The sequence below is a fragment of the Mirounga angustirostris genome, unplaced genomic scaffold, assembly GCF_029215605.1.
Source record: "Mirounga angustirostris isolate CCGP_5_RB_7025 unplaced genomic scaffold, mMirAng1.0.hap1 SCAF_1, whole genome shotgun sequence".
NCBI classification, from domain to species: Eukaryota; Metazoa; Chordata; class Mammalia; order Carnivora; family Phocidae; genus Mirounga; species Mirounga angustirostris.
This window is the reverse complement of record NW_026991709.1, coordinates 5,289,115-5,304,741: the sequence shown is the minus strand read 5'-3', so window position 1 is coordinate 5,304,741 and position 15,627 is coordinate 5,289,115. Positions and strand designations below refer to the sequence as shown.

Below are 15,627 nucleotides of genomic sequence, written 5' to 3'. Positions count from 1 at the left end.
GACAGGTGCGCCGAGCCACGGGAGCCGGGACTGGAGAGATCGCGGGGCGGAGAGCCTCCGATCCCCGATCCCCGATCCCCGATCGCCGCCCACAGCAGTGCTTCCCCGGAGGCGGCGCGCTTGCCCGCTCTGCCGAGGAAGGCTGGCTGCACCCGTCTTGTGAGGTCTGCCGCCCACTAGTGTCCTATCGCAGGGACACAACTGACATGCAGGTAGCGGCCCCTGTCCGTGTCCTAGGCCGGCCGGCCGGCCGAGGGAGCCGGTCACCGAGAGCCAGCGTGCACTTCCGCCCAGCAGCCAAGAAAATGCCCAGACGCGGCCGTCTGCACGAGATCGCCCGGGGGCCCTGCCTGCTTTCCCGGCTGCACCCAATACACAGGCAAACCAAGAAAATGCTACTGGGCGCCCTGCCTAAGCGAGCCCTGAACGAATCGTTTCCACCGCCTGTCAGTTACCGAGGAGGCACGTTCACAGTCGCACCCCGACAATCCAGCTAATTTTGTGAAATTTGGATGCCATCGATTTTGTAAATGCATCCACTGAGAAATCCATCCCTTAATTTTGCAAACATAAATATCTAGTCTCCTGCAGTGTTCATAGGTCTCTCCTTATAAAATGACCTTCTCCATCTCTCTCTCTCTCTCTTTCTCTCTCCCTCTTCTTTCTCTCTCTCCCCCTCTCTTAGCCCAAAATTTTAGATCAAGTTTCAACGCACACTGCATGAGTCCCTTCAGGAAATCCTACCATTGCCTCTCATCTCAGACACATCAATGATAAAACACTTTGATAGCTACATGGAGGTCCAGGAATTAGGGATTTAGATTGGCAATTTTTTTTGGTCAAAATTATTTCCCCTACCAGCATGCTGTATATTGTCCCCGTTCTGCCCAGTGAGTCCCTGATTGCCCGAGGCAGCAATGAACTGTGATCATGCTAAAGTGGCATCCAGGAGGGAGTCAAGAAGTAGAGAAGGACGGGTTGGCATTTATTAAAGGTCTGCGTGGCATTTTGTTTTCCTACAGAGGGCATCTGGCAGGGGCACACAGCTTAAGGGACCTAGAAATTTCAGGTGAGCTCTGAAATTCTGAGATAGAATTTGAATCTGCTTAATAAAAACACGGGAGGGTGGTGAGGGCAGGAGGCCCTGAAATTATTCACCTAATGACCCTGTTTACTTGCGTGTATTTACATGAATAAAATAAAAGTCATTTTCAAAGCCCTCAAGGCGCATTTGTACTCACAAAGGTCTACTCCTAAATTTAAATTAAAATGTCCAGTTTGCAGTATGTAATATCCTGTCAAGATGAACTGGTGAGGCCCCCAAGGGGCTGACACCCCACCTCCACTCTGATGAATACCTGTCTCTCTTCCACCCCCCACCTTCTCTAATCTCCACGCGCTTCATGAAAACAGCAAAAGCAGCAAACGTCAAGAGTCCGTGGCTCAAGAAAAGATGTCAGGGACACGTGTGTACATCCAAAGAGATGCAAAGATACTGGCAAAAATGTATTCTATGTAATAAATATGCTTATTGTTCCTCAGTCTGCTTATCCAGAGGCCTGTCTATGCTTTTAACAAGAATCTTACACTAGAATGTGCTCAGTGGGGTTAAAACCACAAGAAATTGTGCTTAAACACAATGCAGCATGATCCTGTCCTAAAGGGACATCCAGGGACGTGTGTGTGGATGTGTGTCTGCACATTCATGGACCCCGATTCCTTGCACTGTAACCGAAGGTCTCCCGTGAGTATTTCCAGAACACTGCAGAACAAGTTGACTGCTTTAAACATGATGACAGCACCTGATCAGGTGAGGTAATTCATTCAAGGGTTTAACCCATGAAGGGACTGCTCACTCACTTCTGTCACCCAAAACCCTGTCTGCAGCCTGTCCAGCAACCATGCTTTTATTAAGCAATAAATGTACATCCCATTACATCAGTAGGAAAAATGCTGTTGCCTACTGTGAAAATGCAGATGCCCAAGGGGGGGGGGGGTTCTTATTTTGTTAGCACCCCCCAAAATATCAAACTGCATAATCTGTTACAAACAGATTTCTTTAAAATCATGTCAGACGTTTTGCTGTTTGAGGCCTAGCGGTAATCAGCTTAAGTATCAGAATTCATAGATCTTTTATCACACACATTCAGGAATTTTTCAAAATTAAGGTAGACTAAACTATGATAGTTGTTGAAAAAAATTTCTTCTTTTTTTTTTTTTTTTCCAAGTCTCATTCAGATAGGTAAGAACCATCTGATTTCACATTTTTGAAATGTGGTCCTATGAACAGACAGCATTCCAAATTGGACCCTTAGTCTATTTTCACCTGACCATATATTTTATGATCCTTTGCACGGTAGGCATCGAATATCATTCATTGAGAAACTCTTTAAAGCTGATTCCCCGCCCCCCACCCCAAAATGAAAGAGCCCAGAGGTCTACAGTCGGGCCTTTCTTTTTTTAATTTTTTTTAATGCTTGGTCATAGAAAGAGAGGGCCATTTTTATATAAGAGAGTTCCATAGCCTTCTGATAGATAGCATCAGGCCACATAATACAGCCACGTAAAATATTCATTTGCATGTGCATGTCCTTGTATTGTGACCTCTACCTGTGTTCATTACAGTCCTAATAATGGAAATTATCAATCAACTTTAAAGGTCTTGAAAAAGATGTAAGAAGATAATGCTCAAAAAAAAAAAAAAAGAGAGAATGCTCATACATATGCACATAGTCTTTGCATATATTTTCCATGTAGAATATTTGAGGTTTTACACACTTTTCTCACTCTGATTCTCTTGTGATTCTTTTAGTATGAAAATTAATTTTTTAAAAAGTCACACACACTCTCAGCATCCCTGTATCAGAGACGGTACCAGAAATTCTTCCACACTATTTTTGTCACCTCTAACCATGAAACTGTAAAGTGAGAACTGATTGACTGGCACTCAGTCTTCTGTCATCCTGAAACACATACTTCCCACCAGGATGGAGATTTCATTTCCTCCTACGATCCTGGTCTTTCCGAGGACTCCAGAGATGTACGCCCTGACAGGTGAGACAGGCCGTCAAGGCTTGGAGGCACGGGAGAGACGTATGTGATTCTTACGTTTTCTCTGAGTTTACATGAGCAGAGAAGCAGAAAGGGCCGCCCTTCCTGATGCATCACCACACATTAGCTACAGCAGATCTCTCCCCCCAAGGTAAATTCCCACGAGGCTGCAGAAGAGGTAGAGTGCCCTCTGGGAAAGATGGGGTCATGTCAGAACTTGTTGCGAATCTCTCCGGCTGGGAAACCTCCAAATGAAAGTTTTGAACACTTTGCTTTAGGTTATATTACAGAGCAAAGCATCATTTCCATGTTAATTTCAGGAGCGCCTTCTTTCAGCTCCATCTTTTCTTAGTCATCATTTTTTTTTTTTAATTTTGCAAAGTTTATACGTTTCCTCTGGCCTGTCAGTGTGACGATTCTTAGGATGCTATCTAGATAGGCAAAAAAAAAAAAAAAAAAAAAAAAAAAGCACCCCTATGCAGCTAACACTCAGAGCTTCCCTGTGCATCTTCCAAGAAAATCTCAGAGCCTCCCCTTGGCTTCTGGCATTTTCTCACCAGGGTGAGATTTCCTCCCTCTCACCCCCACCCCCACGAGCTCGCTCTCTCCCTCTCTCCTGGATAGGGGATTCTGCTTAATGGTTTAATTTTTAACTGTCAGCAAGTCATACATTTTATGCAGATTTGTCCTCCAAAATTTGAAATGGGAATTTAAGCTGAAGCTCGCTACTCCCAGGCAATGCCAAATGGTGACAGTTCCCCCCCCCCCCGTTCCCAAATGAGAGGAAGCCATTCATACATGTAAGTTCATATTTACGCGGTGACAGGCGACCTAAGGTGCAATCACACTTACTAATTGGGTCTGACTCAGGCAAGAGCAATAGCTTTCCAAATCCCCAGGAAGAAAGCATTTTAAAATGTAATACTGATGGGCGTGAGGAAAGGAATTCTATTTACGATATTCACTGATGCCGTTTGTACAACTGTACAGAGGTTTTTAAAAATTTGTCAACATCTCAGATGATGTCATGCTTATGAGTGCATATTTTTACATAAATGACTGTGAGGAATATGTAGTACCCTGGAGGTTGGGGGAGGAGGGGGGGGGGAAAGGACAGATCTTTCTTAAAGGCTTCATTGCTGCCGGGCATGAATGGTAGCAGATTGAAAGCACATCTTTCAAAAGCTCAAAAAGCTTTGAATGTGAAAGCAAGTGTTCTTAATTGACCCTCCACCTGCCCACACTTGGAATGTCCTATCCCTTTGAGGTTATAATGTGTCAAAGTGGTGATCTTCCCGGTCTCTCCTCCTCTCGCCAAACCTGGTTTATTCTGGATGAGGTAGCTATCTAGCACCGGAGTTAGCTCGGAGCTGTCACTTTGCTAGGTAAGCTCCTTTAAATGATTACAGAGCAATCTCCCCCACCCCGGCCTCTCTACATTGCCTCCTCTCCTCCCCAAAGAAATAAAAATAATATTTTTAAAAAGGAGAAACGCATGACAATTTAAGCACAGACTGGGGGAGAAGAAGGGAAAGACTTCACCCGTGCATCCAATGCCCCCACACTCCGGTCCATACAAGCAATGAAATTCGCCACAAACCGAAAGGCTCACCATTCGCGAAGCTCTGGAACAAGGAGAGAGCCAGTATCCACATGCCCCTGCTGCTCCCCGGCCTCCCGCGAGCGACGCGCCGGCCTCGCCCCCCGCGCTCCGCCCGGCTCCGCTCGCTCGCCACCTGCCCGCGGGCCGCCGCCCGCCCGCCGCCGCCGCCGCCGCCGCCGCCGCTGCCGGGCCGGGCTCCGGGGCGAGGGCTGCGCTCGCCGCGCGCTGCGCGCCTGCACACCTGCTCCCGGGCGCCGCGCCCAACGCTGCGGCCAGAGCGGGCCGGCGGGGCTGCAGCCCAGGTGCGCCGTCAGCTCAGGGGGCCGCCGGCAGGTCGGCGGGTGCAGAGAGCCGCAGACGCGGGCGCGAGCTCATCCCGGGCGCCCGGCGCCCCGAACGCGCAGCCAGCGGCCTCCCGTGCGCCAGCCCTCAGCCTGCACATCCAGGCAGCAGGCGGGCGGGCAGGCGCATCTTTCCTCTCCCGCGGCCCGAATCGCAGCGATCCGTCGCTGACCTTCGCTGCCTGGGAGGCGGGCGGGCGGGCGGGCGGGCGCGGAGCGAGCGAGCGAGCGAGCGAGCGGCGCGGAGGCGAGCGGGGACCCCCTCCCCTGCCTCTGGCCGCTGGGGCGCTCTGCAGTCTTAAAGCAGCAGCCGAGAAGTGGAGCCGGACTGGAGGCAGGACGGAGGAGAGCGCAGCCACCACACGGTCACGCACAGTCATCAGGATGCATTTCTTAGAGGCTTAAAGACTCATTTCAACAGCCGATTATTTTTAGTTATTTTCCTGCAGGTTGCTAATAAGATACGGCCAGAGGTGACTATTCCGGAAGGCTGCCAGCTAAGCAGAGGTGACCATGAAATGTTAGCAGTTTTAATAAAATGTGCAGCTGGATTCAGATTTCGTATTTACTCTCATAAAAGTCCAGTTCATTTGCCTGGAGGGAAAGGCTGCCTCCAACTCCTTCCTGCTCCTATAAAGATCTCTATGGTTTCACGGGCTAATTTTTAATTATCTAAAATACACACAAACACAGGCAATTCTAATTTTGCTCTCTGAATGGTGCAAAAAAAAAAAACTGATTAAAATTGCTGATAATTTGAGTTAATTCCAAACCTATAACCCCTTCCACACTACTGTGAAAAGCCGGCATGATAGTATTTCCTGAATGTTCTGTATGGTTCTTGAAGTCATAATAATATTAAAATAAAAGCTTTAAAAAGGGCATGCATCCATATTTTATCACTTTGCAAAAAAAAAGAAAAAAGCTGGAATGCACCCCAATTTAGGATCCAAGGTAGAATGCTCAGAGACAGGGCAATAAAGACTGAGGAGAGGCATTTGGGGTGGAGGAGGGGGGTCTCATGGGAAATGAGCGGGCTTCCTGAGCACTGGGTGTCTTTTGCCTAGGCCCCACGTTCCCCTCCGGAGCAAAAGGGGAAATAAGCACACCTAGAACAGCTCGCAAAAGGACAGGAAAAGCAGATGGTGAGGCAGGAACAAAATGGTGCTTTACCAGCGTTGGGCACAAGATGGCCAGGCCCTGTGTAGGAGGAAGGGCCAGCTGAGCCAGTCATGCTGTGCTCGGCAGCTGCAGGTGGTCACGTGCCGCCGCCCACTCAGGACCGCGGGCCCAGCCCTGCCCGACCACACGGCCCCGTGTCCTCTGGCTTTGCTCGTGCGGGGCGCTCACGCTCTGGTCTTTCCTAAATGCAGTCCAGGAGGGCAGGTGATGGCGTGATTTCTGCTCCCACACCCAGCTCCTCCACCCATGCATTCAATTCACAAAATCTTAACTGCACACCAGCCATGCGAGAGGCTCCTCTCAGCCTTCATGGTCAGGTGCTCGAGGACCAGGGTCAGACAACACTCACATCAGAGCTCAATTTGGCCACTTGCTGGATGCGCAGCTTGCACCTCGTTATCCTCATAGACAGAATGAAAATGATCAAGGCTCCCCACTCATATGGTTGGGAAGATCTGATGGCAAATCCCTAGCATGTGTGGTCACTGTAATCAATTGAGGCATGGCTGTTGCTGGGTCTGGGAGCAGGGCTGGCTGCAGGATCCCATGCAAAATGAAAATGGGGAGCTCCTTTCTCAAAAAGGGGAAAAGCACTCTTAAAGCTCCTAAAATATGAAACTTTGCCCTTTCATTCTCAGTCTCTCTCAACCTGTCATGGTGTTTTTTATTCCCTATCTAATGCCATGCTGCCTTGGGCATGGGAATAGTCCCTGGCAAGTGCCTGGGACTCAGTGCAGCACCAAGAGCTCACATCTCACCCCCTCCATGGACCAATGCACTGTGCCCCCAACCAGGACTCCCCCTTCCCCACAGGCCCCTGCCCCAATGCACAGGGGACAGGAGATCCTCAAGGAGCTTCTGTCTCCAAGCTGGCAAGCACTTGCACCTGGGTCAGAGGTGGTGAGAGTCTGGCCCTGCTCAAGTCACTTGGGGAATAGGGCAGCCTGGGGCAGGGACAGTCTCCACTAGGTTCTGCCCTAAAACACCACTACCATGCACATGCCCAATCTCAACACTCCCTTTGTGCACACCTGGGCCCCTACCAGGCTGACTGAGGGCAAAGGCAGAATCCAGGCCTCCTCTTCCAACATCACCCAGACACTGCCAGCGGCGGTGATTGCAGGATGGGGTCGGTGGGGGGGAGCCTGGTCACGACCTGGGGCACCATGGAGGGAGGGAGAATACAGGCAAGAACCCTGAGAAACTGGCAGAAGACAGGACAGTGCAGGAGCCATAAATGCAGGAAAAAATTTTGAAGGAGTAAAAGTAATTTTTAAAAGTAGTACGTTTTTAAATTTTTAAAAGTAATAAAATTTTCAAGATGGCAATGGCAGAGCTTTTAACCCTAAGGGCAGGCCCTTCCAGGAGGCAGGATCCCAGTACAAATGCATCAGTCCCATCCCCCGTGAAGCCAACGGGCTGTGGTGGTCCACCTGGGGTATCTGCCACAGACTGAATAGGTTAACAATGATCTAGAATAGGCCTAACACGGCACTCTTTTCACAAATAGTTTTAGAACATATTTCAGTATAAAAGCACACATATACCACAAAATGTGGGCTCCATGAAATCAGGCACTGTATCTGTCCCGCTCAAAAAGCGGTGTCCAAGGCTTGGCACAGTGCCCGGCCTGCAGACACACTCAGTAAACAGCTGTGAAATGGAATGTAGGGAGAAATCGAAGCCCACTCGAAACATGTGCTCAGAACATCATGGGGAAATTCAGAAGACAAAGAGAGCACCTCCCACTCACCCTCGGAGAAGTCTTTGGAGGAAAGAGTCTAGCTGAGCCTTCTAGTTAAGATGTCAACATGCTGGGGCACCTGGGTGGCTCAGTCGGTCAAGCATCTGCCTTCGGCTCAGGTCATGATCCCAGAGTCCTGGGATCGAGTCCCATGTCAAGCTCCTTGTTCAGCGGGGAGTCTGCTTCTCCATCTGCCTGCCACTCTCCCTGCTTGTGCTCTCTCTCTCTCTCTCTCTCTGATAAATAAATACATAGGGCGCCTGGGTGGCTCAGTTGGTTAAGCGACTGCCTTCGGCTCAGGTCATGATCCTGGAGTCCCAGGATCGAGTCCCGCATCGGGCTCCCTGCTCGGCAGGGAGTCTGCTTCTCCCTCTGACCCTCCCCCCTCTCATGCTCTCTCTCTCTCTCATTCTCTCTCTCAAATAAATAAATAAATAAAATCTTTAAAATAAATAAATAAATAAATAAATAAATAAATAAAATCTTTTTTTAAAAAGGATGTTGGGGCACCTGGGTGTCTCAGTCGGTTAAGCGGTTGCCTTGGGCTCAGGTCATGATCCCAGGGTCCTGGGATCAAGTTCTGCATCGGGCTCCCTGCTCGGCGGGGAGCCTGCTTCTCCCTCTCCCTCTGCCGCTCCCCCTGCTTGTGCTCACTCTCTTTCTGTCTCTCAAACAAATAAATAAAATCTTAAAAAAAAAAAGATGTCAATGTGCAAAACTGAGTAAAGGCAAGGGGGTGTTCTCCCCTGATCAAGCAGACACCAGGAACTTTATCAAATACATTTAGGTTTTAATTCTGATTTCAAAACTCCCTCGGGAGTTCTGGGAGTTCTGCAGGTGAAATTTGAAACGCCCCAAGCAGGTGGAGGGGCAGGAGAGACAGAAGAAAGGGGCAGGCCAGGGGGGGTTGCTATGCAGAAGGTACAATGAGCAAGGAAACTTCTATGGGAGGCTTGCTCTCCAACTCAGAGAACTGCATCTCCACCCTGCCCTCCAGAATCTTAAATGTTAATACAGAGGCCTTAAAGAGATTCAGTTCCATGGACCCTCCAGATGGTTTCTATTGCACCTTACTCTCTCAAGGTCATATTCTTGAAGTGGCTTCTGGGGGTGGAGGGAGAGGAAGGGGTCAGCTCTCCATCTACCAGAGGACATGACCTCTTCCAACAATGGAATTGTCCTTTCCTTGTATTCCAACTTAATGGTAACACCTGGCACCTGAAGATTAATCTTTGGTCTGAAAGCATTCCATAAGGGATCGTTCCCGGCCCCCCATGGTCTTCCTACAGCTCTGGATCAGCCTCCCCAGCAGAACAGAGGCAAAGTCAAAGGGACTACACTTCGCCCCCTTGAATTATGCTAAATAAGAAACAATGGACATTTGGGGAGAGGCATTATCCGAATTCTGCCATCTACTCCTCCACGTTCTCTGGGATCAAGAAGAGCATCTCTGGAGTGGCAGCATTTGAGCCATGTTCTAAAGGAGGGATTGGGGTTGCCCATAGATGGGATGGCTGAGGAGGCACTTCGGGCGGAAATGTCAACCGTGGCCACAGGGGAAGGCTCACTCCTTTCTGATCAAGAGGACAAGTATTTGCCCAAATGGGACCTGGGGTCCTGTCCTCAGGCTGCTGAAATGAGTACCACAAACTGGATGACCACAGAAATTTCCTGCCTCATACTCCTGGAGGCCAGAAGTCCAAAATCATGGCATTGGTAGGGCTATACTTTTACATGCATAGGAGAATCCTTCCTGCCTCTCCCAGCTTCTAGTGGCCCCCAGTCCTCGGTGTCCTTGGCTTGCAGATGCCCCACTCCAGTCGGTAGCTTCACGGGGTCTTCTCCCGCTGCTTAGGTCTATGTCTCTCCTGCTCTTCTTATAAGGACATATTCGATAAGGGACGCACCCAGATCCAGTACGGCCTCATCTTACTCACATCTGCATCTTGTAATGACCCTGCTTCTAAACAAGGCTGCATTCTGAGATACTGAGGGTTAGGGTTTCAATACATGGTTTGGGGGAGACACAGTTGATCCAAGAAGCCTGAAATCAAAAAGCAAGAGGTATGAGAAGCCTGTCCCAACAGAAATGGCCATACACCATATGCACCAAACGCCCCTTCGTGATGGGCATGAGCAGAGAAGGAGTTCAGACTCTCTGGAGTCTCAGTTTTCTTCCCTTGGAAAATGAAATAACCATACCTGCTCTTCTTACCTTACAGATTGTTGAGATAATAGAATGAGGTATGGGAGCTGGTTTGATAAGGATTACACGGGAACCACCATCTACGGTCACTACTGTCTGCAGCCGGACCTGTGGAAACATTTTGAATAAATTTATAACATGGCGGCCAGTACTTTGATTAAATGGAAATTGGGCATTATTATGCCTCTGGTCTGAGAAATGCAAAGGGCAGAGATGGTCAAGAGTGTCAGTGGGCCATCCCGTTTTTCCTCCGGTGAACTGATGGAGACTGTCCACAAATAATCAGAGCATGCCTGCTACCGAGAGTGGCTATGATAATACCCTGGGAGCTTGAAGAAGAGTGACTAGGGACCAGGAGGTACCGGGTGCTCTGGAGCCTCTGGGCTGCTTGACATATTCTCTGTCTGGATCTGGGTAGAAGTCACAAGGATACATACACATATAAGAATTCATCAAGCTGTACGCTTTAGATTAGTGCATTTATACACTTTACTGTGTATTAAAAAAAAACAGTGGCTAGACAGTCCCTACTAACCTCAAAATTCAGTGGGGGATTCAAATAATAGTTACCATAATTTGAGGAAATAAACCCCTTAATTGGGGGGTGGCACATCTAACTCAGTGTGTGTGTGTGTGTGTGTGTGTGCTCGTGCGCTGGGAACAGGTGTGCAGGAAACGGGACAGGAACAGAAGAACTGGTGCAAGGAGGTGTTTGGACTCCATCCTGAAGGCAAGAGGAAGCCCCTGACATACGGTAAGCAGGAAGTGATATGATCACATTTATGTTTTGGAAACATTCCCTGCTAGGGACACGGTGGAGAATGGCCTAGGGATTTGAGAAGGTCACAGGGAGACTGTTAGAAAATTAGCCTGAGTCCAGACAGAAAACGACTGAGACCCCATGAAAGCCACGGTCCGGGGATGGAGACGTTTGCATCTTATAATATTGGGAGAGAGCAGGAAGGGGAGACCATGGATGCACAGAAATACTACTCACAGTGATGACAGCTGCTGTCACCATGAATGGGGGGGTCCTTTAGCTCGCCACTGACATTTATTCAGCACTGGCTTGTCCAGTTCTATGCTGAGTGCTGTGGATGCTTACCAAATGCAATTCTCATCAGTAAGATAACTGCTGTTACTGTCATTCCCATTCTTCAGACAGGGAAGCCTCAGCTCAGAAAGGTCCAGAAACGTGCACTGCAGCTCCCAGCTATTAGGTAGGGGCAGAGCCTGAATCCAAGCACGACCCCCATACGTCTGGGAAGGGTCAGTCTCCTCTGAGCAGGGAAGAGATGGCAGGAAGTTGTAAGAGAGAGATAAGGAGGAAGTGGTAAGGGACAGGGCGGAAGTGGTAGGGAGAGGGAGGAAGTGGTGAGAGAGTGGGAGGAAGTGATGAGAGAGAGAAGGAGGAAAAGGTGAGAGAGAAGGAGGAAGTGGTGAGAGAGAGAAGGAGGAAGTGGTGAGGGAGACGGAGGAAGGTGAGGGAGATGGAGGAAGTGGTGAGGGAGAGAAGGAGGAAGTGGTGAGGGAGACGGAGGAAGGTGAGGGAGATGGAGGAAGTGGTGAGGGAGAGAAGGAGGAAGTGGTGAGGGAGACGGAGGAAGGTGAGGGAGATGGAGGAAGTGGTGAGGGAGGTGGAGTAAGTGCTGAGGGAGATGGAGGAAGTGGTGAGGAAGAGAGTGAGAGGAAATGGTGAGAGAGAGAGGGAGGAAGTGGTAAGTGAGAGGGAGGAAATCATGAGGGAGAGGGAGGAAGTGTGAGAGAGAGGAAGGAAGAGGTGAGGGAGTGGGAGGAAGTGGTGAGGGAATGGGAGGAAGTGGTGAGGGAGAGGAAGGAAGAGGTGAGGGAGAGGAAGGAAGAGGTGAGGGAGTGGGAGGAAGTGGTGAGGGAGTGGGAGGAAGTGGTGAGGGAGAGGAAGGAAGAGGTGAGAGAGAGGAAGGAAGAGGTGAGGGAGAGGAAGGAAGAGGTGAGGGAGTGGGAGGAAGTGGTGAGGGAGTGGGAGGAAGTGGTGAGGGAGTGGGAGGAAGTGGTGAGGGAGAGGAAGGAAGAGGTGAGGAAGAGGTGAGGGAGAGGAAGGAAGAGGTGAGGGAGAGGGAGGAAGAGGTGAGGGAGTGGGAGGAAGTGGTGAGGGAGTGGGAGGAAGTGGTGAGGGAGTGGGAGGAAGTGGTGAGGGAGAGGAAGGAAGAGGTGAGAGAGAGGAAGGAAGAGGTGAGGGAGAGGAAGGAAGAGGTGAGGGAGTGGGAGGAAGTGGTGAGGGAGTGGGAGGAAGTGGTGAGGGAGTGGGAGGAAGTGGTGAGGGAGAGGAAGGAAGAGGTGAGGGAGAGGAAGGAAGAGGTGAGGGAGAGGAAGGAAGAGGTGAGGGAGAGGAAGGAAGAGGTGAGGGAGTGGGAGGGCACCAAAATGACTCCCAGGATTGCATCTGGGATGCCTGTGTGGACAGAGGAGCCACTGCCCAAAACTAGGGACACCATTATCTCTCAGAGGATTTTAATGTTCCTCTTGTCTTCCACCCTCACACCCACAGCCTATTCTCTGTAAAGCAGGCAGCATGGTCTTTTAAACACACACACACACACACACTCCAGATCACAGGAAGCTCTGCTCACAACCCCCACTCCTCCCGATCTTTCACAATGTGCACGCCATGGCTGCAGACCCTGTGCTGTCCACCATCACCACCACCACCCTACTCTGGTGGGCAGGTCTCCTGCTGCGTCCCCACTCCCACATGCCGCACAGGTTCCGTGACCTTCCTCAAACACAACCAGCATGCCCCCACCCTCTGCATAAATACTGATGGGTCAGCTGCCCCCATGGCTCACTCCCCCCTCAAATGTCCTCTCCTCAGACAGGCTTTACCTGACAGCGCCCACACCACAGCACTTCTGGCCTGTCCGTATTTATCCCCCGTAGTTATCCATAACCGTAGGTATTTATTACGAGGTGCACCCCCCTCTGTGGCAGCTGGGACCTCGTCTTTGTCTTCCCTGTTGCACTCAGCACGCTGACAGCAATGCTCAGCATGTAGTAAGTGCTCAGTGAGCACCTGCTGAATGATGACAAAGGCTGGGTTTTCGAGAGAAACTGCACATGAGGCATGCCGCAGGAGCTCTGAGGTACATCTCTTCCACTCCCCTTGCCAGGAGACAGAGCGGATGACAAGAGTGGAGAAGGACACCCAGATGGAAGGATGTCACATAACCTCAATCTGCATAAACATGTCATCAAAACAAGTATTTCTTTACTCCCCACCAGGCAGGTGGCTTGCTGATCGGCAAGTTATTTTTCAGAGGATGCATTCCGGAGTCTGGGGATGTGAACTGTAGCAGAAGGTCAAGGCAGGTGCACACCAGGGGCATCTGGGAAGTGGAGACCACTGCACAGGGAGGCATGGGCCCGTGGGAGCGACTCGTCCTGCGGCCCCGTCCATGGGGAGGACCCCGGTGGGGAGGAGGGGAGATGGGAGAGCGGGACGGAGTCCGCCAGTGGGACTGAGCCCCTGCAAGCCAGCTGGGTCCAGAACCCAGGGTGGCAAAGTGCCCCCCATATTCACACAAAATTCCCAGAGACATGACAAGTTCAAGGCAGCTGGGTTCGGACCTCACTGCAGGCGGTGCCTCGGTTCTGGATGAGGAGACGGAATCACCCTCAGGGTTAGCCCGCGGCTTTGACCCTGTGTGAGGTGACCCAGGGTGGCCCTGAGGGCAGCAGAAGGGAAAACGGTGTTGGGCCATCGGGTGGCCCCCGTGTCCCCAGCCCCAGCTCCGCTCTGTGGCTTCAGCACACCAGACGACACAGGACAGGCCCCTGATGGCGGGCCCAGGGGCCACTGTCATTACTGGGGGACAGGGACCAACCACAAGTGGGAAGGGCGAAGGGACACGCCTGGCTTCCTGGGGTGTGGGGGGGCCTGAAGCACAGTGGTTAAGATGGGGACTGTGGGGTCGGACCCCGTGGGTGCCACTGTGTGTGTGACCTTCCCTCTGCCACGGGGCTGCCATGGCGGCTGCGTGAGTTAAAACCCGCAGAGCGCCGAGAACAGTGCCTGGCATGCAGAGAGCAAACAGTCCGGGAAACGTAAGTACTATTGATATCGCTGCTGCACTTGTTGAGTGAGGTTTTATGGCTTGAGGCAAAAATGGAAGAGCAGTGAAAAGGGTAAGTGCCAACAATAGGACAGATCAGGAACACGGAGAAGACAGGGGAAAAGGGAGATACGGAAAGCATAAGTGCGTGAAAAAGAAAACATTCCAAAAGTTTCCTTTTGATTTATATGAACTGAAGCTGAATGGTTGGTTTGGTTTTTTAAAGATTCATTTATTTATTTGAGAGAGAGAGTGCAAGCTGCGGTGGGCAGAGGGAGAGGGAGAGAGAGAATCTCAAGCAGACTCCCCACTGAGCGCAGGGCCGATCCCAAGACCCCGAGATCATGACCCAAGCTGCAGTCAAGAGTCAGACACTTAACCGACTGAGCCACCCAGGCACCCTAAAACTGAATGTCTTTAGAGAAGTCAAACAGGATCCGATAAAATTAGGCCTTTACCTCATTTCAGGCACATTTCAGTGCTTGACTTAAAACTAAACAACAACAAAAAAATCCCCGAATTTGAAAGATTAAAAAAAATGTTTTTTGAATCGAGCAATTCAAATAGTAGAATATCCTGGGGCGCCTGGGTGGCTCAGTTGGTTAAGCGACTGCCTTCGGCTCAGGTCATGATCCTGGAGTCCCTGGATCGAGTCCCGCATCGGGCTCCCTGCTCTGCAGGGAGTCCGCTTCTCCCTCTGACCCTGCTCTCTCTCATTCTCTCTCTCAAATAAATAAATAAAATCTTTAAAAAAAAATAGTAGAATATCCTGGAGAACGTATGAGCAATCGGGGGGCCCGCGAGACACCTGTAAACATGACAGAAAGCCCAGAAGCTATAAAATAAAAGAGAATCGATTACAAGCATTCATGGAAGAGCAAAATACAGCGAAGCAATGTGGAAGACAATTGCAGGCTGGGGCGGGGGACACAGTCACCACATACAGGACAGCTAATGTCCTAATATCAACAGCAGACGGAGCACTGACCAGTCAGTAACAAAAGGACCATCAAGCCAATAGAAAAACGGGCACAGGATTTGAATATGACCATTCACAGAAGAAACAAACAATGCAGCCAGTAAACGTGAGGAGATGCCCGGCCACATTGATAGCCACAAAACGTAAATGTAAATAACAATTCGATATTGCTTCTCACCACAAAATGAGAAAGAAAACAAGTGGGATTCTCAGGTTGGCAGGATGCAAGGAGGAAGGGCGCTTTCAGACAATGCTGGTGGTGATGTGATGTGTTTGTAGCTTTTTTTTTTTTTTTTACTGTTAACAGATTCTGGTGATAAGTATGTAAAAAAAAAAAACAAAACGAAAATACACTTACCTTCAACTTAGCAATCCTACTCTTGGGAATCTCTCCCATTGAGGTGAAAAATAACTGGTACTTAAAGCTATTTGT

General features: G+C 50.1%; 1 protein-coding gene across 1 annotated transcript in view; it reads right to left on the bottom strand.

Moving 5' to 3' along the window:
* The window catches only part of DSCAM (DS cell adhesion molecule), a 957,910-nt gene that overhangs the window by 779,139 nt on the left and 163,144 nt on the right, over positions 1 to 15,627 (bottom strand). The window contains exon 2 of the mRNA XM_064577323.1: positions 4,664 to 4,945. Coding sequence (XP_064433393.1) covers positions 4,664 to 4,945 — 282 coding nt within the window. The remainder of the gene's footprint in view (positions 1 to 4,663; positions 4,946 to 15,627) is intronic.